The sequence below is a fragment of the Serinus canaria genome, chromosome 6 (assembly GCF_022539315.1).
Source record: "Serinus canaria isolate serCan28SL12 chromosome 6, serCan2020, whole genome shotgun sequence".
In the NCBI taxonomy this organism is placed as follows: domain Eukaryota; kingdom Metazoa; phylum Chordata; class Aves; order Passeriformes; family Fringillidae; genus Serinus; species Serinus canaria.
The window spans coordinates 32,866,130-32,890,769 of NC_066320.1; the positions used below are offsets into that span (position 1 = coordinate 32,866,130).

The 24,640-nt window shown below is 46.4% G+C and overlaps 1 protein-coding gene across 2 annotated transcripts in view; it reads left to right on the forward strand.

Annotated features, from left to right (window-relative positions):
• The window catches only part of DOCK1 (dedicator of cytokinesis 1), a 271,299-nt gene extending 266,594 nt beyond the window's left edge, over positions 1-4,705 (forward strand). For both annotated transcript variants that reach the window (XM_050976529.1, XM_050976530.1), the window contains exon 52: positions 1,682-4,705. In XM_050976529.1, coding sequence (XP_050832486.1) covers positions 1,682-1,777 — 96 coding nt within the window. In that variant the 3' untranslated portion in view covers positions 1,778-4,705. The remainder of the gene's footprint in view (positions 1-1,681) is intronic.
• The last annotated feature ends 19,935 nt before the right edge of the window (positions 4,706-24,640 follow it).

The window sequence follows — 24,640 nt, forward strand, 5'->3', positions numbered from 1 at the left end:
GGCTCAGAGATTCCCCCTCAGCAGCAGATCAAACCCAATGGATTTCCAGAGTGCCAGAGAGCATTTTGCAGCCAAGGATGAAGCTGGGAGCAGGCAGAAAGAGCAGTGGTGCTGCTGGAAGGGCTGGGAAATGGAGAGTGGATGGAGCAGAATGGAGAGACAAGCTCAGGGCATGGCTCACTGGTGGTGGCTTGGGATCCCTCTTCCTTTGCCTGGGAGGAATGAGGAAAGGTGTAAAATGGAGTGGAAAGTGGTGCTGTCCAGGTAGGGTACAGGAAAGAGATTCCAGCAAAATCCAGCCTGCCTGGCTCAGCCAGTTTGCATTCGTAACTTTCTCAGTCTGTGATCAGTAAAACTGGTGAAACCTCAGATTTGTAACTCCATGCTGGCCTATCCCTGCTTGGGAGAGCATATTTAGTCACCTTAAAGGTTGTTTTTCTTCTGCTCTTACTCATCTCTGAAAACTCCCAGTCATGAGATTGCAGGAGCATCAGGAGCTGCTCTGAGCAGAGGAGGGACTGAGATGTCCTGGCATCCTCTCCTTTCTGGGACAGCATCCTTGGATAGCTTTGGAAAGGACCAGTTTTGGTTCTGTGCACTTCCACGGGGTTTCTCAGTTGTTCAGATGCCTGACCCTGACAAACCATCAGGAATTCTGTCCAGCACTGAGGCACTGCAGCTGCTTGGGCTGTTCTTGCAGAGGTGGCCAAGGAGTTTGGGCAGAGCTGGAGCTCCTCAGGCTGTGCTGGGCTGGGGGAGGCAGGGCAGGAACAAACAGCTGGGGAAGCATCACTGGGCTTGGAGGAAAACAAAAGGCCCTGACTGGGGAGTGGGGGAGAATCGTAGGGAAAAACAAAGCCAGAGCAGAGTTGATGAGCTGTGACACTGCAGCACAGCCTCTGGGAAACCTGTGCTGCCTGCACAGCCAAAATCTGGGAAAACCTGCCTGCAAACTGCAGTGTTCTCCAGCTCTGTCTGCAACAGATTTTATCACTTGCAGGTTTCAACATTAGGGAAAAAAGGTCTTAATTTCCATAATGGCTTTTTTAATTCGTCTAATTAGCTGGTGATTCTGACTGGGGATGCTTTTCTGTTGTGAGATATGTAAAGTGATTTAAAACAGGTATATTTGAACGTTCTGCATTTCTGTTTGGAATATTTTAATTACAACTCTGTGTGTAATAGTAAATTGTGAGTTACTTATCTCTCTAAATGATTTTAAATTGTTTCTTTTTTTTTTTTTTTTAATATTTCTGTTCTAACTGTGCAAAATCCAAAACATAATGGAAAAGCAATGAAGCCATTGCTTCAGCTTGGTTTTTAAGCTCTGAGTGCCTAGAGGCTGAGGGCAATCAATACAGACCAAGAAATCAATATCCTATCATGATATAAAGTGGGGAATTATAAACTTCTCCAGTGCTTTCAAAAGATTTTCCCCTTAAATATTGAGCTAATTAATCCTGAACTCCTGAGAGATTTTTTTCACTGTCAAAAGTCAAAGTTATATTTAAAAGTAATGGCTGAGAGCGTTCTGTGTTCACAGCAAATTCTGCAGGGAGAGGTTTTTGTGAGCCAGAGGGCTCCAGACTTACCTGCTGCCTCCTGCACTTCGAGATGACTCAAAAACGTTGCAGAATTCCATTCATTCCTAACATGACCTGCCCAAATTGGTTTTTTCCAGCACCTGCCTCCTCCTCTGCCCAGCAAGACTCCGCCGCCGCCGCCTCCCAAGACGACGCGGAAGCAAACGTCTGTTGACTCTGGGATTGTCCAGTGAAGAAGGAAGCGGGTTATTTTCCAAAGATCAAGCTGTAACAATTCATTTCCCTAAGTATTTTATGGTCTATAATGTTTACCTCATTCAGGTGTGCAGTATCTAACATTTAGTGCAATGGTAACTCCGTAAGAAATCCATTTCTCGCCGTGTGTCGGACCCAACACTACATCCCCTTGGTTTTGGGATTATTCCCTCCCATAACTTGAAAGAAATCTGGATTTCTACTTGAGACTGGGAACTCCATCAACTGACAGAACCCTCTTCCTAAACCTCCCTGCTTCTGGATAACGCCAGGCACAGAGCTAGACGTGGAGATTCAAATGAGAGCTGGAAGTGTTGTACCTAAAGATTTTGGGTACCTCTGGAGTTTCAAATGAGCAGAGTTTTTGTACCTAATCTCAGTGTATATAGGAATCAATGTCAATATTCCCATGGAATTCAGGGCAAGAGGAGGTTTCCCAGTGAGGTGAAGCTGCTGTAGGATTTCCCTGAATAGCAGGGATTTTAGCCCAGGGATAAAAATCAGACACCACTGATTTGTGAAATTGGTCTGTGTTACAAATAACCTGATTGCAATGAGCAAAGTGGGGATTTGGGGCTGTCTTGGCCACCGTGACCACGATGACATCGAGTTTAAAACCTCTGGTGAGAGGAGAAAAAGTTCCAGCAAAACCTCCCCTCTGACCATGAGGCTGCTCAGGGAATTTGTAGGATCCCCTGGGGAAAATGTTCTTGCAGGTGCTGGGGTCCATCAGTGCTGGTCCCCTTGTAAACATCACCTCCCAAGGGCACAGGAGCAGCAATTCCCAAATGTTGGAAGTCAAGCAAAGCTGGCTTGGCTGAACAGGGATCTCCTCTTGGATATCAGGTGGAAAAGGAAGGTGTGTGCCAGTGGAAGCAAGGTCAGGGGGCATGGGAACAACACAGAGCTGCAGCTCCCCACTGTAGGGAGAAAATTCCTGTGGTCAAAGCTCAGCTGGAGTTGGAGCTGCCAGAACTGTTGGGGACAAAAAAAAAAAAAAGAGGTTTTTTTCAAATATATCAATGGCAAAAGGCAGTGTAAAAATATCATCAGCCCATTCTAGGATGGGATGGGCACCTCACAAACAGGGACAGGGACAAGGCAGAGGTGCTCAACACATCCTTTGTCTGTCTTACACGTGGGTCACACACCAAGAGGGTCCCAGTGCCCTGAGCTGGAGGACCGTGACTGTGACAATGATCAACTCCCAGTCAGCCTGAAACTGCAGGATCTGCAGCTCCAGCTGAGTCCCTGCAAATCTATGGGCTCTGATGGGATTAATCCAGAATCCTCAAAGAGCTCCTGGTGGCATCATAAAACCCCTCTTGATGATTCTGGAGCAGTCTGGGGAATCCAGAGAGAGGTCCCAGCTGACTGGAAGCTGGGAACGTTGTCCTGATTTTCAAGAAGGGCAGGAAGGAGGACCCTGGAAATGACAGGCCCAGTAAAATCATGGAGAAGATTATTCTGGGATGTCCTGGAAAACACCTGGAGGACAATGCAGTCATGGGTCCCAGCCAGCACAGCTCCATGAGGGACAGTCCTGCTTGTGGAACCCAATTTCCCTTCTACAGCAGGGTAACCCAGCTGGCTGATCCAGGAAAGCCGGGAGATGGAATCTGTTTGGGCTTGTGCAAAGCTTTTGGTACTGCCTCCCACGAGATCCTTCTGGACAAAATGTCCATCCTACAGCTGGAAGAACACATCATGGGATGGGTGAGCAGCTGGCTCAGGGGTGGGGCACAAAGGGTGACAGTGACTGGGGTGACACCAGGCTGGCACCAGTCACAATGTGAATAAGGCATTAAACTGTTAGAGAGTGTCCAGAGGAGCCACGAGGATGGGGAAGGCCTTGAGGAGAAGCCGTGTGAGGAGCAGCTGAGGGCACTTGGAATGTTCAGCTGGAGGAAATGAGACTGAGGGGAGAGCTTGGTGGGTCAGCAGCATCCTCCTGAGGGAGATGCAGGGACAGGAGCTGAACTCTTCATTTCACAGTCAGGGACAGGAGCCAGGGATGGCTGGAGCTGTGCCAGGGGGGGTTAGGCTGGATTTTAGGGAAAGGTTCATCCCCAGAGGGTGCTGGCACTGCCCAGGGAATGGGCACAGCCCTGAGGCTGCCAGAGCTCCAGGAGAGTTTGGACAATGTCCAATCCCACTGAGATGGGGTTTTTGGGGTGTCTGTGCAGGGATGAGAGCTGGACTGATGATCCCTGTGGGTCCCTCCCAGCTGAGGATAATCTGTGATTGATGGGCTTTGTAAAACCAGTCACTGGTGATCACCCACTGCCATTGCCATTCAGTTGGACCTTCTGGGTGTCCACCAGAGGGAAAACAAGGAAGTCTTGGAGCTGCCAACAGCACGAGGATGTGGCAGAGAAAACAGGGAGCAGAGAGGAGACTCCTGGTCATTCTGAACCTAATGTTGAGTACAGAAACGGGAAGAGCTTTTTCCTTTCTCTGTTGTGTAATATTTCATGTTGGATTAGGATGAACTGAACGGAATCACTTTGTCCTTGTGCCATCATTCTGTACAGTGTTTGTATATATGATGGTTTTTAGAATGTTTTAATTTTTATGGTGCCTGCTTTTCACGTCATAATGATTAATGTGCCTGCAAAGAATGCTTTACGTATTCTTAATTTCCTAATTGCTGAAAGTGTAAAGAAAAGACAAAAAGCATTGTTTTTTCCAGATATTAAGCTCTGAGAAATATCAGACTGATGGGATGGGGTTTTGGGAGGGAGGAAGGAAACTAACTTTATATTCTAGTGGTTTTTTTTATTGTCATCACACTTTGGTTTTTTTATTATCTACAATCTTTTTACTCTTACAGTAGATTGTTTTTAAATATACCACTGACTCAAAAAAATAAACTATTATTTTAAAAGCTTGTCTAAGAAAATGAATACATTCCCTGGGTATTTTTGGTCCTCACTGCAGAATTTTGGGAACTACTGCATTATGTGGAAGGCTGTGTATACACTTTCTTTTTTTCAGGACAGTTTAGGAGGGGAACTCCTGAGAAAACTGAAATCTTTTGCTCTGCTGTTGTGGTTGTCCCTGCAGGTTGGAGCTGAAACACCCATCAGCACTAAGAACATCATCCCTGCGTGCTGTCCATGCCCAAAATGATGGCTTGGGTATCTCTAAGTGAATGCTTCAGAAAACAGATGAGTTTTATGTAATATTTTCCACCTCAGGTACCTGCTACACGATGCAAGTTGCAAGCAGAAGTGACTTTACACAGCAGTAAAACAGCACTGTTGTTACAGAGGCAGAAAAATTGCCCTTCTCATAAAAAGTGGCTCCTGTGCTCAATTACATATTCTCATTTTTTTGCCTTAAACCACGGTGTCACTTTGGATCAAACAAACACACTTTTCCTTGCTGTAAAATCAGCTCCAGGAGTGTCTCAGGATTTACTGTTGGATCTCACCCTGCAATCCCTCTGTGTTTTGTTCCTATAATCTCTGCTCAAGAGGAGCAGGCAGGGAAGGATTCTTGGCTGCAGTCAATCAGATCTCCATAGCCAATCAATAATATATTGCAACTCTTAATTCTAAAAGTCTTGTATTTAATTGAATTGCTTTAGAGGCTGCTCGTGCTGGGTGAGTTTTGCTCTTTTCTGTTCCATTTGCTTCCTAAAGGATGGGAAGAGCTTTCCCATGGACCTGCCAGTGGATGCCTGTAAATTGTATTTCTGATAATGTGTTTGTTTTCCCACGTCCTTAGCAAATTCCTGTGCTTGTGCAAGTGTTATAATTCAGCCCTATGAGACTCCTCAAACAAGAGCTGCACTTCCAAATCGGTCTCAGGGCACAAACTCCAAATCTCATCTCTGTGTGTGTTTTACAAATATGCAAGCTGAGCCTGGGAATTGAAAATCAGGCTCTCAGAGCTGCTCCCAGACCTGAATTGTCACCCTTTTACAATCTGACAGCTCCAAGGCTGTGCCTTGTGCAGAGCCCAGAATGAATCAGGGCCCTCCTCAAAGTGGGGTAAGAACACACTTGAGCAAAGCCAGCAGCTAATTCCTCACAGGCAGTGCACAATCCCAGGAATGCTGTTATTTCTCCTGGTTTGCTGTCCCCTTTTCAGTCCAGCTGGGAGTCAGAGCATCCCAGTGCCTTGGGAATTCCCTGTCACATTGTTGGGACACAGCTGGGCTAATGCAGAAGAGCTCATTATGAAACAATTCAGAAAAGAAACTTTGATTTTCCAGTGGTAGGATCTCCTGTCCCTTCCATCTGCCCCATTCCTGTGGGAATTCCTCCCAGCCCGTGCCCTGAGCTGCCTGTGGAGAAGGTGAGGTTGGGATCACCTGGTTTATTTATCACCTCTTTATCCTCCCAGCGCCTCCACAGCCAAAGGTCCCACTCAGACTCAGTCAAATCAATATTTCTGTTACAAGGTGATCCATCCATCTTTTCCATAGCAGACCTTGGCCAGGGAATTGTCAGGATCCACAGGGGCCAGGTTTTCACCACTTGGGACAAGTCAGGGATTCATTTCCCTCTGCTCACACTCAGAGCAGCTCCTCGGGGCTTTGTGACACAAATTTCCCTGAAAGAAGCAATTCAGAGGTGCCAAATTCCTGGACAGTGGAAAAAACAGAATTTCAGTGGCCACTAATTTTCTTGAAAAGCAGCTTGAATTCACCTTGTGAATGTTAACTCACAGTGCCAGGATAAAAGGAGATTCCTCAATTCCACTTCCCTGAGTCTCAGCCTGGGAGTGAGGGTGGAATTTACAGGTGCACAGATCAGTCCCACCCAAAACCACACAAGATTTGTTGGACAGGGGCTGTTTGCTTTTAAATCACATTTATTTTCACTGGGAAGCTCAACACAAAGGTCACTCCTCAAGCTGGTTCCTGTAATTGACATTTATGATTACTGAGTGTCTCCCACAATACCACAAATTCTGAGGGTAAAAATGCTTTGAAATTCAGTTATGTCTTAACATTGGCATTTTTCTTTACCTCGCCTGTAGTTCTGTGTGACTTTACAAGGGCAAAGGATGAAAGATTTGCAGTGAGATTGTATTTATTTGTGATTCATGTGAGTGCAGGTGCAGCTGTGTATGCATGCACACACATCAAACCCTATTTTTAATGTGATACATCTCACTTCACTGACTGCTTGAGCTCTCCACCTTCTTGCTTCACGTTGAACATCTTCCCTGTCAATTCTTGTGGCCTCTCTGGGGACCATCCCGTGCCAGAAGTGTGACTGGTGTGAGCCAGGCTGTGGCTCATCCCCTGCACACAACCAGGTAAGGCTTTTCCAGGTTCCATCCTCACCCTGCCTGTGATAATCCATAAAAGGGAGCATGGGTAGAGATTCCCCCATGGAAAACAGAGCGAGCACTCGAGGGATGTGAGCCCTGAAATGCAGGGTTTTCCTCTGAGCTGGGTTTTCAGCACTAATGGGAAGTGTGAGGTTTGGCTGTGCTGACATTTCCATTCCCTCTCATTCTCCTTTTGGACTTTGCATGGCTCTAAACTGATTTTCAGCTTGCAGAGAGGTGGGGGTCAGTATAAATACCTGGTTGTTGGATGGGGTCTCTCCAGCTGTTCTCCAGTGAGGCTGTTTATGGGATTTTTAATTTCCCTTGGGGTTTTTTTCATATGGATTCTGCAGACATGAATAATTACTGTAAATTGTGTTTCTCTGTTGAGTGACACTTTTATTTCTCATTTCCAACCTGTGTGGCATTGTATTCAAGCACTTCAAAGGGAAGTGGCTGAATTAAATAACTCATTTCCCTGCAAAGGAATGTGGCTCTGGACTTCAGGGCTGGGGACCCATCCTGACCCCCTTGGGATGATGTTAAATCCAAATACTGAGAGATTCCTCTGCCCAAATTAATCTGCACAGGAGACCACGTGGAGTCAGTAGTTCTGATTTTATTTAACAGTAAATGGGAGGTAGAAGAAACAGAAAAGGGATGAGAAAGATGAAGCAGAAGATATTTGTCATCAACATTTTAGGGAGTCCTTACAAGGAGAAAGCAAAACCAAACCCAAACGTGACACTGGCTCCTATGAAAGCATTTTTGGTGCATTCTCCTGTTGTTGGCTGCTCTTCCCAAGTTGCTCCCATGGCTGTGCTTGCATTTCCCAATTTCAAAGGAGTTTCCTCTCTCCATCCTCCCCACGAGCGGCGCCAGATCACTGCTCTGACAGGGGAAAACACAGAAAATGAACCAAAAACCTTCCTGGACTCCAAAGAGAATTCCTCAGCAGGATCTGGAGGAAGCTGTGGGAGTGAAGAGCAGCCAGGCACCGTTCCAGAGCAGCGTGACACAAATTCCACGTGGGATCAGCGCAGCTCAGAGGTAAAACAATCCCAGCAGCTCCAGCCTGAGCAAAACATTCCTTAGCTCAGCATCAATTATGCAGCTCAAACCACTTATTAACATCCAATTTAACAGGATGAACACTGGTTTGGGGAGTGTGTTCTTGCAGCAAGGGGGGAAGGCGCTGCACAGGGCAGGAAGTTGGGTTAAGCTGTAATTATTGTTTCTCTGGAAATTAGATGTGTTTGCCTGTGTTTAATTGCATGAGCTCAAAAGCTCACCAAGAAAAAACCCAAAAGAAATCAAACATAAATTAGAAAAAAACTTTAAAGCACCTTCTTTTAAAAGATGAGGCACTTATTACCTACTTGTGTTGCAGGAGGCCTGTCATGAGTTATTTTTTACATTTTATTGAGATCTGGTTGTCAATAATATTCAGTTTACTGGCTATAAACTTCCTTCCCTGAGTTTATTACTCTGTACAGTTGGCAAATAGATTTGTTGTTGCTTTTATTCCAAGCAGCCCATTATTGTTGAGTTGCTCCACAGAGGGAAATAATGGGGGAAAAAAAATAGAAATAATGGGATTTTTAAAGAAGTGTGTGTCTTTCCTCACTCTGTGGTCCCTGTACAGGTGGGCAGGTGTGGGAGTATAAATACAAGCCCAAACACAAAAACCCTTGGGAAGAGACACAGCTCCTCTGAGCCTCCCATCAGAGGCTCCTGGAGAGAAATCAGTGTTGGTCTGATCTCAGCTGCCCTGTGGGCTCTGCCCATGGTGGCAGAAAAGTGACTTTGCAAAAAGAAATTCCTTTGCTCTGCTGTGAGGTTTTCTGGGCCGTGGTGTTTGTGTGAGGTCAGGGGCAGAAATCATGTTTTAGGTTAGGCCTGGTCTCCAAAAGACCTGGAAAATGGGAAATTGGGGTTGGTTTGGTGGCAAGAACGGGGCTGGAGCTCCTGTCCAGTGGGAGAGCTGGGGGTGCTCACCTGGAGAAGGCTCCAGGGACACCCAGAGCTCCTGAAGGGGCTCCAGGAGAGCTGGAGAGGGACTGGGGACAGGGACAGGACCCAGGGAATGGCTTTGAGCTGACAAGGGGCAGATTTAGATGGGATACTGGGAATTAGGAATTGTTCCCTGTTCCCCTGGATCCCTGGCAGTGCCCAAGGCCAGGCTGGAGCTCCCTGGGACAGTGGGAGGTGTCCCTGCCATGGCAGGGGTGGCACTGGGTGGGATTTCAGTCCCTTCCCACCCAAACCATTCCATGGTGTCCCTTTGGGACTCCCAGGGATGAGCTGCCTGTGCCACCCATCATCCCCAGGGGCCCTGAGCTCACAGCCTGGAGCCTTCATCCACTTTGGGAATGGCACTTCCCAGCTTGGACACTCCTGGAGCCACAGGGACTCTCCCCATGGAAATGTGGAGCTGGAGGGAATTTTTTTCCTCCTAAAAGTTGGTGCAGCTGGGGAGCAGAGGTTTGGAGGGAACCTCAAACCACATGGAAGGGGTTTTGTGATCCAGCCAGGAATTGGGGCAGGTGTCAAAGATCCCTGTGCTCCATCCTGCTGGCAGTCATAAATCAGCCAGCCCATTACATTTGATTTTCACACCAAGAAAAATGAAAGGCAGAGGAGCCAAGAGCTCCCCTGTTTTCTCAGAGGATTTACCTGTAGCTGAGCTGTGAAATGAGTGCTGCTTGCATTTCCCTGCTCCCTTAAACCAAAAGGATGGAGCAGGGGAAGGCACCTTCAGGCAAGAGCAGAGCTGGTGGAGAAGCAGCGTGGAGCTCCTGCTCCTGCTGTGTTTGCTGAGGAGGGGCTGGGTGCTGGGCATTCCCTGAGTCCTGCAGCTGGCAAGGGTGGGAAAGGGAGAATTGGGAAGGAAAGGAAATCAAAGTAGCACAAAGAGCTGAAAAATGCATCCCTGTTCCCTAACCTCTGGATTCTGGATGGGGAAGTGAAGTGTTCATGTGTTTGAGAGCAACAATTTCTACATCATATTCCCCTAAAAAACAGTGCTTTAATTTCTTCTTTCTGCTCAGTCTTCCTTGTAAAAGGGAAATGGGAGCTGAACTTTTCAAGGTGCCCTGAAATTGGTGTTGGCAGCTGAGCCCTGCATTGTAGACTCAGGGTTAGGTGGTGCTTGCTGGCCTGGTGGGTTTTGATTTATCTAAACCAGCCCAAAAAAGAAACAAGCTGAGGAATTTGGATTTAGATCATGGCACATCTTCTGAATTGCCAAAAAATTTAAATGTGTATGAAGAGTGCCATTTCAGTCCTCTGGGAAACACCTCAGTGACCTTCCAGCTTCATCCCTGTCCCTTTTACCTCATCCTGTCTGTGCCTGCCCCTCAAACCTCACTGAAATGAGCTGCAGGCAGCAAAATATCCCTGGCTGATGGGCCTGGCAAGAGCCTGGCCCCCTGAGTTGAATTTTTATTTTATAATTCCTGAATTGATTATTTTGTAATTCCTGCAGCTGAGTTTTAATGCAGGTTTGCTTTGGGTTTGTTTAAAAACCCTATAAGGGGGTTAAGGACCCTATAAAGGGAGTTGTTTAAAGTCCTATAATGGGGGTTAAAACCCTATAAGGTTTTTTTTTTTTTTTTTAATCCTATAAGGGGGTTGTTTAAAGTCCTAAAAGTGGGTTTAAAACCCTATAAGGGGGTTGTTTAAAATTCTCTAAGGGGGCTGTTTAAAGCCTTATAAGGGGTTTTTAAACATTTTTGTTGTCTCATTCCCAAATAAGAAAGATTTAGAGGAAGGGCCACCAGTAAAGCTGTGGGACTTTCAGCCCCTTAAAAAGCAGGTTCTTCCCTAATTCATGCCATGCTCTCCCAAAATCCCTGGAATTTGGGCAGGACTGAGGAGAAAATGCCATCCCTGACCTGAGGACTGAATTACTGATTAAAGGTGACACCTCCATTCTCTACAGCTTCCCATCCTGCTCCTTGCCCTCCATGGGATCTCCTTTCTCCATGGCTTTCCAGGACTTTTCCTGTCTCTTTTCACCTGGATCAAGGCTTGGAGTCCCACCAGCCCCTGACTGTCCCTGCAGAGCTCTCCATGTCCCTGAGGGGTTGGCAGAGCAGAACTCCCAGGGAAGGCACACTGAAATGGATTTTCACCTAAATGGGTTTGATTTTATCACCCAAGAATTCCCAGTGATGCCTTGAGAAGGCTGACCCAGAGCAGGGGCTGGGCAGAGCTCCAGAATGAAGCAGGGATTGATTCAAGGATCTCCTCCATGGACCCACCTGGGGCAGCACCAGAGCCCAGCCAGGGCTGCACCCAAGATGACCCAAAATGGCCCCAAAATGCCCGGCCGGGCACGGGGTCTCTCCCTGGGATCAGCTCTGCTCCATTCCCACCTTGCAGTTCATTGTCCCAGCCCAGCTTTAGCCCAGGCACTCCCACCCTGCTTGTTTTTCTCTCTCCAGCCCACGGGGTTTGTGCTCCTGGGCTGAGATTGGGATCATTTGTCCTTGGTGCCCAGCTGGAGCAGGAATTGTTTTGTCTCCCTGCTCTGGGCACAGAGCTCACCATCCCATAATATGAACCCAGACCCACTAAACAGCACAGAATGTGAAACACAGAAAAGCCAAACCTGAGGCATCACCAACACTTCCCTCTCATTAGGTGCTGGTGAGAGAACTGGGATTGAACCATTCAGGGGAAAACTCTGGGCTGGGAATATTTTGGGGTTTGTTCGAAGCATTTGACCGTCTCCCTTTATTTAGGGAAATTTTTGTTTGCTACAACCCTGCCAAAAGTGCAACACAAACACAGCAGATCAATCTTCCCATTTCTCCTTCAGCCTCAGCCTTGTCAGGCTCCATTATTCTCAGCACACTTTGACAGTTCTGGGTTAAAAAGCACCAATTTCCTTTGGAAACGACCCTCTCCTGTAGGCTCAGCTCCATTCCTGCTGACTTTGGGAGCTCCTTGTGCACAGGACGGGTTTTGGAGGGGAAAGCTGCCTCAAAATGTTGCATAAACCCATTTTATTGCACTTGGCAGTGGCTGTGGCACTTGGTGGCAGCCATCCTTCTTGACCACGGTAGGGAGCCAATTTAATTATTAATAGAGCTGGGGTTTGTGGGTTTTCTGGGGCCATTTCACTCCTCTTGGAATCTGTGAAGCCTGGAAATATGGAATTCTGTCCCTGTGGATAACTCCAGGCAGCTCTGCTCTGTGCTGGGCAGAAAAACAAGTCCCAGTCACAGAGGTGACCTCAGGAATTCATCTTTGCCACTAAAATATCATCAAACCTTTGCAGGTATTTTTATTTTCTTTGTTTCCTTTCTTGTTTGGGCTTTTAAAACAATCATTTATTAATTTATTTGGAAAAAAATATTATAAATTAAAAATAGGGAAGGGCAGGTTGGGCTTCTCCAGGGGAAGCTTCAGTAACAGGTGCTTAAAATTTCCTTCTGGAGGAACCTCCCTGTGCATCCAAAATGACTTTATGGATCAGAACCTGGAGGTTTCCTTGGGGTCTGGGTGGGCAACAGAGCCAAAACTTCAGATGTTTTATAGCAAGTAATAATTTCAGCTCTTTTATAACAATTCAGAACTGCAGCTGGTGTATAACAAGTAATTAGCTGAGGTCAGGCTTGCAGCAAAATCCACAAATTCTCATTTGCCCCCCTTTCATTCCTCATTTCTGGCTGGGTTTGCCCTGTGTCTGACCCACCCTGCTGTCACAGCCTGCCCTCCCCAGATCAGCTTTTTGTGCATCTTTTCCCTGCCAGGGGAGGATTTGATCCTGGAAATGTTGGGATTTCCTTCCTAACTGGAAAACAGGGAGGGGAAGTGCCGAGCAAACGTTGTGACCCAACAACAGAACTGTCCTCGATTCTCACATCTTGTTTGGAAATTCCATGACAGCCTCATTGCCCAGGGCTACACCAAAATCACTCCTCAGCCCCCCGGGACTGCCTCTCACAGCTGCACTGGATGTGCCCCCACCCAATGCTTGGAAGGGCACTTCTGAATTCTTCAGATGAGCAGGGAGGGATCAAAAACCCAGCTGGGATTTTTAATTCCAAATGTAAATATGCTTTGAAAAACAGGTTTTCCTAACAGGCTGGATATTGGAAGAAGTTTTTCACAGAAAGGTGATAAAGTTCTGGAATGTTCTGCCCGAGGAGGTGGTGGAGTCCCCATCCCTGGGTGTGTTTAACAAAGCCTGGATGTGGCACTGGGTGCCAGGGCTCAGCTGGGGTGTTGGGGCTGGGTGGGACTCGATGGGCTTGGAGGTTTCCGACTCCATTGTCATTCTGTGAATTCTGCAAAAATGATTCTCTGCACACCCTCACCACCCAAATTCTTCATTGATGGTGCTGGGTTTTGTCTTTATAAGCCTTAGCCCTGGATTCCCACAATTCACAGAATTCCCAGTGACTGGGTTGGAAGAGACCTTCTTGGGTCCCTGATTGATTCAAAATTGCCAAAAGAACTTCAAATTTGAACAAAAAATTGAGAACAAATTTGCCCTCAGAACTTCAAATATTTTCTTCTGGCAGCTCTGCCCTGTCCCATTTGGAGCTGCACCCCCCAAAGTGAGTTCCTTATTCAGGAGGGAGAAGATTTCTTGCTGTAAATCAAATTTAACAGCTGGATCCACGATGTTGGTGCCAGTAATTTAAACCCATGGAAATCCCAAGTTTTTCATACCAGTTTTGCTCTCCATGCAGAACCTCTGAATCTTTAAGGCTGGAAAAGCCCTCAAAGACTGAGTCCAACCCTTAACACCTTAAATCAAACCCTGAAATACTCATGAACTATTTTAATTTTACTTTTGCTGTTGTTCTCACTGCCATGGCCCTGGGAGATGCTGCTCCTGACAGGACCTGCTCTGGTACTGCAAAAAACCTCCAATTTTAGAAATTTTTCTGAAAAGCAGCACCTGGAAGAGCTCTGGCAGAGGCAGGGGAAGGGCATTTTAATGATTACATTTCATTACCTCACTGATGTCACCTAAAATCCTCACTCTTCACACCCTGAAAATAATGGGAGGCATTAAAGGAGCTTCAGGGGGCCCAGAGTGGCTCAGGGCTGTAGCAAATGCATCAAAAAAAAAAAAAAAAAAAATCACAGAATAATTAAGGTGGAAAAAGGCTTCTGAAATGATTAAATTCAACCATTCCCAGCACTGCCAAGGCCACCACTGCCCCGTGCCCCCAAGTGCCCCCTTCACAGGGCTTTGAACAGAGCTGCAGCTCATTGCAGAGGGAAAGCAGAATGGAAAAAAAAAATGGAAATTGGAATTTTAAGTGTCCAAGGTCAGGATGGACAGTGGGGCTTGGAGCAGCCTGGGACAGTGGAAGGTGTCCCTGCCATGGCAGGGGGGGCATGGGGTGAATTTACAATCCCTTGTGAGCCTTTGGTTCTGTGATTTTCCATCCCAGACCCATTCCTGGTGGGTTTGTACTTTAGAAAAAAATAGGGAGCTTTGGGAAAACATTTCCCATTGGGAAAGATATTAGTGGAGAATTTTAAACCTCCAGCAGGAAAAAACTCACAAACCTTCATTTTCCAACACTTCCTGGGATAATGTTACTTCATCCTGAAATGTATCTTTGTGGGAATTGTTTTGCACCATTTTTTTGCACTCTGGTTTGTTGGAATTCGTGCTTTTAGTCTTGTGCTCGTGCTGTTGATAAAGTGCCTGAAGAAATGGAAATCAGGTTGCTGCACATCCCAGAACTCTATTTTAAAGGATGCCAGCTGGGGGCAAAGGACATACATTTTTGTATGTCAGTGCTTTTTCTAACTGACTTTCTCCTTGTAATGATTTCTCTTCAATTATCTGACAGGCAGTGGGAGTCCAGGTGCTGAAATCCTGGAATTTTCCATCATAATTGACCCTGCATCCAACCAAACCTCACCTGGAGGGTCCTGAGCTCCCAGCTCCTGTCACGGCAGGAAAAGACAGAAAAGTGTTCTCTGTTCCACAAGAACAGGAGGGTGAAAACCTCTTCTTTCCAAGGTAATTCCTTTCATTCACACTTTTCCAGCTGCAATCTCAGCCTCCAGACACATCCATCCCATTTCTGTGGGCATCAGGGATGGGTGGGAATGGCCAGGACAGACAAATGGAGCCCTGGTGTAGGAATGAGTTGGAATTGCTTGTCTGAGCACAAAATTACTAAAACTGAGGAGCTGAAGCCTTTGTGGGGGTGTTTTTCCAGCTCTTTGCTCCTCCAGGACAGGGCTGGATAGAACAAGGTTGTGCTGCTCAGAGAAGTTGCATGTAATGGGATGCAAATGTCACAAACCAAATCAAAACATTGCAATGGTCCTAATTAGGAAGAGAAATGTGGGCCCTGCTAAGAGATGGGAAGCACAGCAAAATAAATCCTGGAGTGCAGGAGAAACCACACAGGCAAACAGCAAAGGGCTCCATAATCCTGTCTGAAATTCTGATCCCAAGTAACTGAGGCACTTCATTTCCAGCTGGATATTGTCCCAGGCTTTCCCAAAGATTCCTGGAGCTCTCAGTGGTTCCATGAAGGAAAATCTGATCCATGATCTGCAACATGCACAGCCCAGATGTTTGTACACATTTGGTCTCTCTGGATGGCAACTTTAAACCTTTTTTGGGGCAAGACACAGGACTGGGATGTGCTCAAAAATATCGACACAGGACTGGGATGTGCTCAAAAATATCAGACACAGGACTGGGATGTGCACAAAAATATCAGACACAGGACTGGGAGGTGCACAAAAATATTGATTTGTGTTTTCCACTTAACACAGAATAAAATAATCCCAGAAAGCCCCTAAAGCCTGGAGTGCTGCTGGATTTTTCCAGGAGCAAAGACAGACAAAAGAACACGCAGAGTTTTCCAGCAGCATCCCCCAAGGCAGCAGAATCACCCTTTTATTTCCAAGGATGTTTCAGTCCAGGCATTTTTTGGCTTTCTGTGCAGCAGAACAGGAGAGGGGAGCAGTTGATGTGATGGAAAGGAAACCTGTGGGGTTTTTTAGGGCTTTTATACAGAATTTTTCCTGGGAAGTCCTGGTGCCTTTGACCCTGGAGATGGACACAGGCTGCTTCTCCACTATTCCATGATGTTCCAGAGCATTTCCCTCCTCAAAAAATGTGTAGGGAGATTTATTTGCAGAAAAAAATATAGCTAGAAAAACCACCACCACCAACAAAACACCTCTGGATTGTCCAACCAGTGCAAGTCTTTTATCTGGGTACTTGACATTCTGTTTACTTGCTCAGCTTCATCACAAAACATTTCCTGGTGGAAGTACAGAATTGCTGTCCAGATCTGTTTTGTTTTAATTTTTTTTCCCCTTGGCATGGGATCTGTGTCTCCTGGGGAAACAGTAATTTTCTCCTCTGCCCTGAAGAACTCCTCTCCTGGAGCTCTGTGCTGAGATCCTCTCTGCTGGTGGCACGGAGCTCTCGCAGAGTGTCTGAGCTTTTGCTTTCAGGAGGGGAAAAGAGAAGAGAAAAGTGAATTTGGGGACCCTGCTAGGACTGCTCAGGTGCAGTGATTTCTGCTGTGGGACAGATTTAGTGGAGCTGCTTTGGCAGTGCTGGATGGTTTGACTGGAGTGCCTAAACAGATGGGAAAAAGGGATATAATTCACTTTGGTGGCATCCCTGGCATTGCTGCACCATGATAAAATCTTGGAGCTGTGTTTGGGTTTGAAATGAGCATTTTCCTTTCCTTTCCTTTCCTTTCCTTTCCTTTCCTTTCCTTTCCTTTCCTTTCCTTCCCTTCCCTTCCCTTCCCTTCCCCTTCCCCTTCCCCTTCCCCTTCCCCTTCCCCTTCCCCTTCCCTTTCCCTTTCCCTTCCCCTTTTCCTTTCCCTTTCCCCTTTTCCCCTTTTCCCCCTGTTTTTCCTTCCCATTTTCACTTTCCCTTTCCCTCCCAGTCCAAAGGGCTGGTTGGTAACAGAACAAACAAATTCCTGTGTTCTCCTAAACTGAAATCCATGGCACATTCACCTGGGATGGGATTCATTTCACTCCATTCATTATCAACATTTTCTCCAGGAAGTGACTTCCTGAAAATCTCGAATCACATCCCACCAGAGCTGAAATATTAAAAAATTAATAATAATAAAGAAAACATTCCAAGCAGTTACACTTGGAGTACACGTTAGGAATCAATTGGCTGCAGTTTCCTGGAATTTTAATTTTGTTTGAGCAGTCTTGAAGGAGCTGAGTGTGTTTTTAGCAGTGCTTGGTGTCAGCTGGGTGCAACAACCCTTGATGGTGACCCAGCAAAAACCCCAAGGCTGCCTTGCCCTGATCATCTAAAGCTCCAGATGACTCCTGCATGCTCAGAAATTTATGCACGTGGATATTGGCAATAAAAAAAAAAACAACAAAAAACCCCATTAGGAATGGAAGACTCAATTAGTTTTTGCTGTTCTCTTTAAGAGGGAAGATGCCATATAAATTAGTAAGGATGTGTACAAACACAATTTAATACTTGTGAGAAGGAAGCTGCTTCCAGCCCCCAGATTGGGGAGTTTATGGCCCTGTGCAGTGGAATTCTGTTCTGATGAGAATGAGCACCATAAACTGAGCAGGGGGGTGGAATTCTGAGTGCTGGGGGTGAGCAGGACCCCACTGAGACACTGAGCTGCAGAATTCGTGTCACAGACAACAGGGAAGGGCCTTGGTTTGTTTGGATTTTTGAAATGAAGGACTGGAAAACAAAACCCAGCACAGGATCCTCCCAGAGCAGCTGCAATTTGCTGTTTAATCCCAGAATCCCAGACTGGGTTGGGTTGTTGAGACCTTAAAGCTCATCCAGATCCACCTTCCACTCCAAATCCCAATGTCCAGCCTGGCCTTGGGCACTGCCAGGGATCCAGGGGCAGCCCCAGCTGCTCTGGGAATTCCATCCCAGCCCCTCCCCACCCTCCCAGGGAACAATTCCTTCCCAAAATCCCATCTAAATCTGCCCACTGTCAGTTTAAAGCCATTCCCTGGGTCCTGTCCCTCCATCCTTGTCCCCAGTCCCTCTCCAGCTCTCCTGGAGCCCCTTCAGGCCCTGGCAGGGCTCTGAGCTCTCCCTGGAGCTGCTCCTGCCCAGGTGAACACTCCACCTCTCCCAGCCTTTTGCTGAGACACTTTTCTCTGCCATTTGACCCCTTCTTCCTCCCCTTTTCCCTGCACCTGCAGGGGATGATCCCAAGGGTTCCTTTCCCATCCCTGGGTGTCCCTTTCTGACCCTTCCCCAGGAGTGCAGCCCCTCCAGCCCTCCCTCCCAGCTCTCCCTAGGGATGAGCACTCCCAGGGAAGAGCAGAACATTCCCTGCTGACCTCAGGGCTTGCAAACACACCCTACAAAGGCCTTGGGACCCGGGATTTAAATCCTGCAGGGATTTCAGCCTCTCTTCCTTGGCTCCAAGGCTTTCTGAGCAGGACTGGCTGCAGTCTGTGCCCTGGGAGCCTTGATGCAGATTTTGGGCATCTCTTGCAAAGCCTGAATTTTCTCTCTGTGTTTCCCTGTGTTGCTTCCCTGCCCATGATCTAAATTATGAGGAGAAGATATTAAAGCCTGGATTTTAACTTAAGAGCTGACTACACCCACAGGAGAAATTAAAGCCCAGGGTTGTTTTTGATTGAAGGTAAGCAAGCAGGGAGATGATGCTGCTTTCCTTGTCTAAATGCTGCCAGCAATAGGACACTTGCAGCAATATCCTGCTTTTCTTTTGGCTTTTTGTCCTCTAAAACCAGGCTGATACCCCAACCACATTTCCATGGAACGAGGTTTTTTAAGGTCCTACCTGGTTCTGTAAAAATTAAATCCATTCTTTCCTAAAATAGGCCAAAACCAATCCCAATCTGCAAATATTTAATCTAAACAAATGCCCTGAGTCCTTGAGTAACTCTCAGCTCCTTTAATTGCAGCTCCTTTATCTCCACTCAGCCAATTCTTCCACCTGCTGGTAATATCCTAATAATGGGGCTGAGCTTTGTGCTCAGCTGAGGAAGGAGATGCTGAGACCCATATTTGCTCCTTTGGGGCAGATCTGGTTGTGGTTGGCCCATGGTGGTGTTTTCTGGGTCCCCTGGATGAAGGAGGAAGGAAGGAATCTGACTCCATGGTCTTAGAAGGCTAATTTATTAATATCTTATATATTAATATAATATAGAGTATATATTAATAGATATATGTTATATATTATATATATATATCATATATCATATTTTATATGAATGGCATTAATTATATTACATACGTTACATACTACATTATATATCACATTATAGATATTAATTAATATATATAATTAATATATTATATATTAAGTATATAATACATATATTATATTATATTATATTATATTATATTATATTATCTTATATTATATTATATTATATTATATTATATATTATATTGTATATTATAGTATAGTATAGTATATTATAGTATAGTATAGTATATTATATTATGCTATATTATGCTATACTAAAACTATGCTAAAGAATAGAGACAGGACACAGACAGAAGGTTTTACTAATGTAAAACCCCTGACTCTGCAGAGCCCTGACACAGCTGGCTGTGATTGGTCATTAAGTTAAAGCAATTAACATGAAGCCAATCAAGCAATGAGCAGTTGGTAACAAACTCCAGACCACATCCCAAAGCAGCAAACACAGGAGAAGCCATCGGACAATGATTGTTTCCCTTTTTCTCTGAGCCTTCTCAGCTTCCCAGGAGATGAAATCCTGGCAAAGGGATTTTCCAGAAAATGCCAGTGACACCCCACCAGTGACTTTACATGGGATTTATCCAATGGAAGGAGCAGGATTTGGTTCCTGCAGGCTCCTCCCGGCAGGATTCTCTCCCAGACAAGGTGCTGATGGTGCATCCAGAGGCAGAGGTGTGGGATGCACTCAGTGATCCCCAGGAATGGTTTCCCAGGTGACTGGGACATCCCCAGCTCCACCCAGAGCCCGGAGCAGGGCCTGCCTGGCCAGCCCTGCCGAGGTGCAGCCTTGCATCACTTTGGGATGTCTCCTCACCCAGTTCAGGTCATTCCTGGGCTGGGATTGTGCTGGATAAAGAGGTTTCACTGCTCAGGACAGGCATTCTGGGCACAACCTACTGGCAAGGATGGGGGGCACACAGGGAGCCCCAGCTCAGGGGCAGCTGGACCAGGGCTACCCCTCCCTCCAGAGAAACAGCAGGGAGGGAAGAGAGGAAACCCCACGTGGCTGAAAAAAGGGAGGAGGAGAAGTCTCTGGGATGATCTTCTGGGGGCCTTTCAGTGCCTGGAAGAGCTACAAGAGGGCTGGAGAGGGATTTTTTAATAGGATTTTAATAGGATTTTTTAATAGGACAGGAAAATGGGGAATGGCTTTGAACTGGAAAACAGCAGGGTTAGATGGGATATTGGGAAGAAATGCTTCCCTGTGAGGGTGGTGAGGTCCTGGCAGAGAGAAGCTGTGGCTGCCCCATCCCTGGAACTGTCCAAGGCCAGGCTGGAGCAACCTGGGATGGTGGAAAGTGTCCTGCCCATAGCAGGGGTGGAATGGATGAGGTTCAAGGTCTGCTCCAACCCAAACCAGTCTGGGATTTTATTAAAACATCACCTTGTGCAGCTGAAAAAAGGCACAGTAAATGCATTTTGTTTTGGTTCTCTGTCCATTCTTGCAGAAAATGGGAGGACAGCAGGGAACACGAGCTCTACGTGAACACAGCTGCTCTTCTTCCCAAGCCCCTCTTTGTGCTGCTCTACCCCAAACGTGCCAGTGAGCTTTGGGGAGAGGTTCTAGCACGGGAAACAGCCCTGGAGAACACAAAGGTAATGCAGGAAATGCAGGTCTGCATTTCCCACAGCTGCCATTGGGATCAGAAATTGTCAATTTCCAGCCTGTGAACGCAGGGACTGCAAAGGGATCGAGGTGGCTGCAGGGCACTTTGGCCCTGGAAGCACAGACACCCAGCTTGTCCAGGAGAGCACAGCAGGGCTGAGCTGGGAACAGTTCCAGGGAGATGGAGAACTTTGTGCTGAGAGCCTGCTGTGGGTGTGGGGCCGTGCCCAAGGCTGCTGGCTGGCAGGGAGCACATGGCAGGGACTCTGCCCTTCCATCAGGAGCTGCCAGGAGCTGCAGCAGAGGATTTTTAGCTGCTGTCCTGCTGGCTTAGGCACTGCTGGTGTTATGGAGTGTGGCAAGGCAGAGAACTGGGGGGGGGCGGGTTGAGTTTCAAGGGATCTCTTGTCTGTAACGTGGCCATGCTGTTCCTGCTGTGTGGAAAGGGTGGGAGCTCTGGGAGATGTGGGAGATCTGGGAGATGTGGGAGATGTGGGAGATGTGGGAGATGTGGGAGATGTGGGAGATGTGGAGATGTGGGAGATGTGGGAGATGGGGAGTGGGAGCTGTGGGAGATGTGGAGATGTGGGAGATGTGGGAGTATGGACTGTGGGAGATGTGGGAGCTGTGAGAGTTGTGGGACACTTGATGTGGGAGCTCTGGGAGATGTGGAAGATGTGGGAGATGTGGGAGTGGAAGCTGTGGGAGATGTGGGAGACTTGAAAATGTGGGAGGGTGGGAGATGTGGGAGGTGTGGGAGGTGTGGGAGACTTGGGAGCTATGGGAGATGAGGGAGATGAGGGAGATGTGGAAGCTCTGGGAGCTGTGGGAGCTGTGGGAGATGTGGTAGACTTGGAAATGTGGAAGATGTGGGAGCTGTGGGAGATGTTGGAGCTCTGGGAGCTGCTCTTGCCTGGCTGCTCATTCCTAATTTGTGGTGGTTCTCCCACCTCCTGAGGCGATGCCAAAGGGCAGGAGCCCTGTCAGGATGATACCTGGGCTTTTGAGTTTTTCTGCCCTGTTCTGGTGTGCAGCTTTAGCTTTGTGTGATGGGATCTTTGCACAGGGAGGTGGAGACAGAACAATCCTGTTCCAGCTGGAGACTCCAGGACAATCTCTTCAAACTTCAGGCCCAAAGCATGAACAACATGAAAAGAGGAGGGAGGGCAAGAAGCAAGGAGGATGAAACTTCATCATTTGAGGCTGTTAATTGGGCAGTTAATCCTGAATGCAAATGGACTAAAACTTATAAAAATGTGAGATCTTGTGCCCAAGCTCTTTTGCTTCCCTGGAGCCATCTGGGCACTGCCAGGGCGTGGCCTTTGGGGGCACCTCAATAAATCCCCACTTTATTCCTCTGAACCCCCTCCAGCCTCTGCTCCAGCTCCTCAAGGCATCAGGGATCTCTGAGCCACAGGATGCTCGGGAGCACCTGAGAAACATCCCTGAAAACAAACCTGAATTACGCTTCTCTCTTTGTCGTTTTAAATTTTTTATGGGATTATAGTTACTTTAATATTTGTTTATTTTAACATGGAAGTTTTTGCTTGATATTAATTGAACTTTTAATTTTTTATATTTTTATTTGTTATAGGGAAAAAGAGGTTTTTCTAACAATTTACAAGAGGTTTTCAGTTTTAAGATTTTTTTTTAGTCTTTTTATCTGGGATTTGATTTCTTTTTTATTGATTTTGATGTTTTTATGTTGTTCTTTATATGCCTGTATTTTCTTGGAGGGTTTTTTCCCCCTTTCTCTTTATTTTAAGTTGTAAATATATTGTATTTTATTTCATATATTTATTTCATGTATTATGTATTTTATAATTTATTATTTAAGTATATATTTTATTTTATTTTATGTATTGTCTTTCTATTTTATTTTAATTTAATTTTTTCGTTCATTCATTTTATATTTTATGGTTAATTTATTTTATGTCATTTCATTCAGTTTATATGTTATTTTATTTTATTATATTTATTTTAATTATATATTTTATTTTTATTTTTATTATGTTTATTTTAGTATTTATATTTTAATTATTTTTAATTTCATTCATGTTATATTTTATTTGAATTTATTTATTTCATTCATGTCATGTTTATTTTATTTTATTTATTTTATTTTATTTTATTTTATTTTATTTTATTTTATTTGTATTTTATTTTATTTTATTTTATTTTATTTTAATCTTTTGGATGCCTCCAGTCACCCAGGTGAGTGTTAATTCCAGAGTGCCCCCAGTGCTTCCTGCTTTCCCAGCCAGTCCCTCCGGAGGTGCTGCCCTGTGTGTCCTCCCCCCTCCCAGCCCAGCCTTTCCTGAGGAGTGCAGGACTGAATTCCATGCTGGGATTTTGAGCAGTGCCAGGAGCACGGAGAGCTGCTCCTTTCCATGTCCTGTGCCTTCAGAGCTCTTCCTGAGGGGCTGGAGCAGGGAAAGCTGGGAATATCCCTGTTCTGCCCCAGGGAACAGTCCTGAGCCTCAGCACCCCCCTGGCCTTTTCTGCCCCCCGGAGAACGGGGCTGGATGAGCTTTTCTAATATTGGATCTGTGTTTATTCAAACTCATCTGTGCTCCTGATTAAGAAGCAGCTGTTGATTGCCTCCAAATGTGGCAGCTGTGGGGAGGGGTAAAAACCCTGCAGACCCTGATGCCAAAAGGGGAGAGATGAGAGACGAGCTTTGCAAACCAGGTGCTGATGCAAACAATAGAATAATAATGGAGCCAGGCATCACAGAACCAGAAAACCATCGAATCATGGAATGGCCTGGGCTGGAAGGGACCTCAAACCCCTTCCCCAGCCCCAATGTCCAACCTGGCCTTGGAACTTCCAGGGATCCAGGGACAGCCCCAGCTGCTCTGGGCAGCCTGTGCCACGGCCTTACACCCTTCCAGGGAAGATTTTCTTCCCAATACCCAAGCTAAACTTACTTTCCCCCTTTTCCTGTCACTCCCTGACCTCATTAAAAGTCCCTTTGCAGCTCAAACTTCCAGAGGAGTTACATCAAGCATTGAAACCTAATTGGGCACAAAGAAATCTTTGCACAGAGCAAGAAAAATCCAGCCAGCTGCAACAGGCTTCCAGTGAGGAAACAGAAACTTCTCCTGTCTTGTGGTGAGGGATATTTTTGGATGAAGCCTTTTACAAGGGGGAGAGAAGACAAGGGGAAATGAGGATCATGTTCAGACAAAAGGCACCGAACTGTTTGATAGCCACATTGCCTTTCTATTGCTTGAGGACCTTTAGGAGCAGCCAAAGTCGCCAAGAATTGATCCAGACCTGGCATTTCCCGAGCCTGCAGAGCGAGGCAGACTCACAGCTTGATTTTCTCTTCCTAGCAGCCAATTTTAACACAGATCGTGCAGCTGGGGCTCAGCTCCTGTTTGTTTGCTCTTTAGCGGGTCATTGTGGAGAGGATCCTTCTTTTCGAAAAGGCTTTTGCAGGAAAGGAGTCTCCTTTAAAGAGCCTGCAATATCCTTGTTTGTTTAAGTGCCACAGCCAAGTGGAGAGAAAGCAGCAGCGAGCTGAAAGAGCAGGGAGAACAGATGGGAAACACTGGGAAAAAGGTGTGTCCTCTCACCTCCTGCACGGGATGAGTGTTGCTCCAGATGCAGCCACTCATTTCCTAAAGGTTCTTGAGGTCTGGTGTCACAAACTCCAGCTGGCATCTTGCCCTTCTCCAGGAATGCCAAGAGCTCCTCTGAGGAGCGGCTGAGGTGCTCCTCCCTCCCAGTGCCTG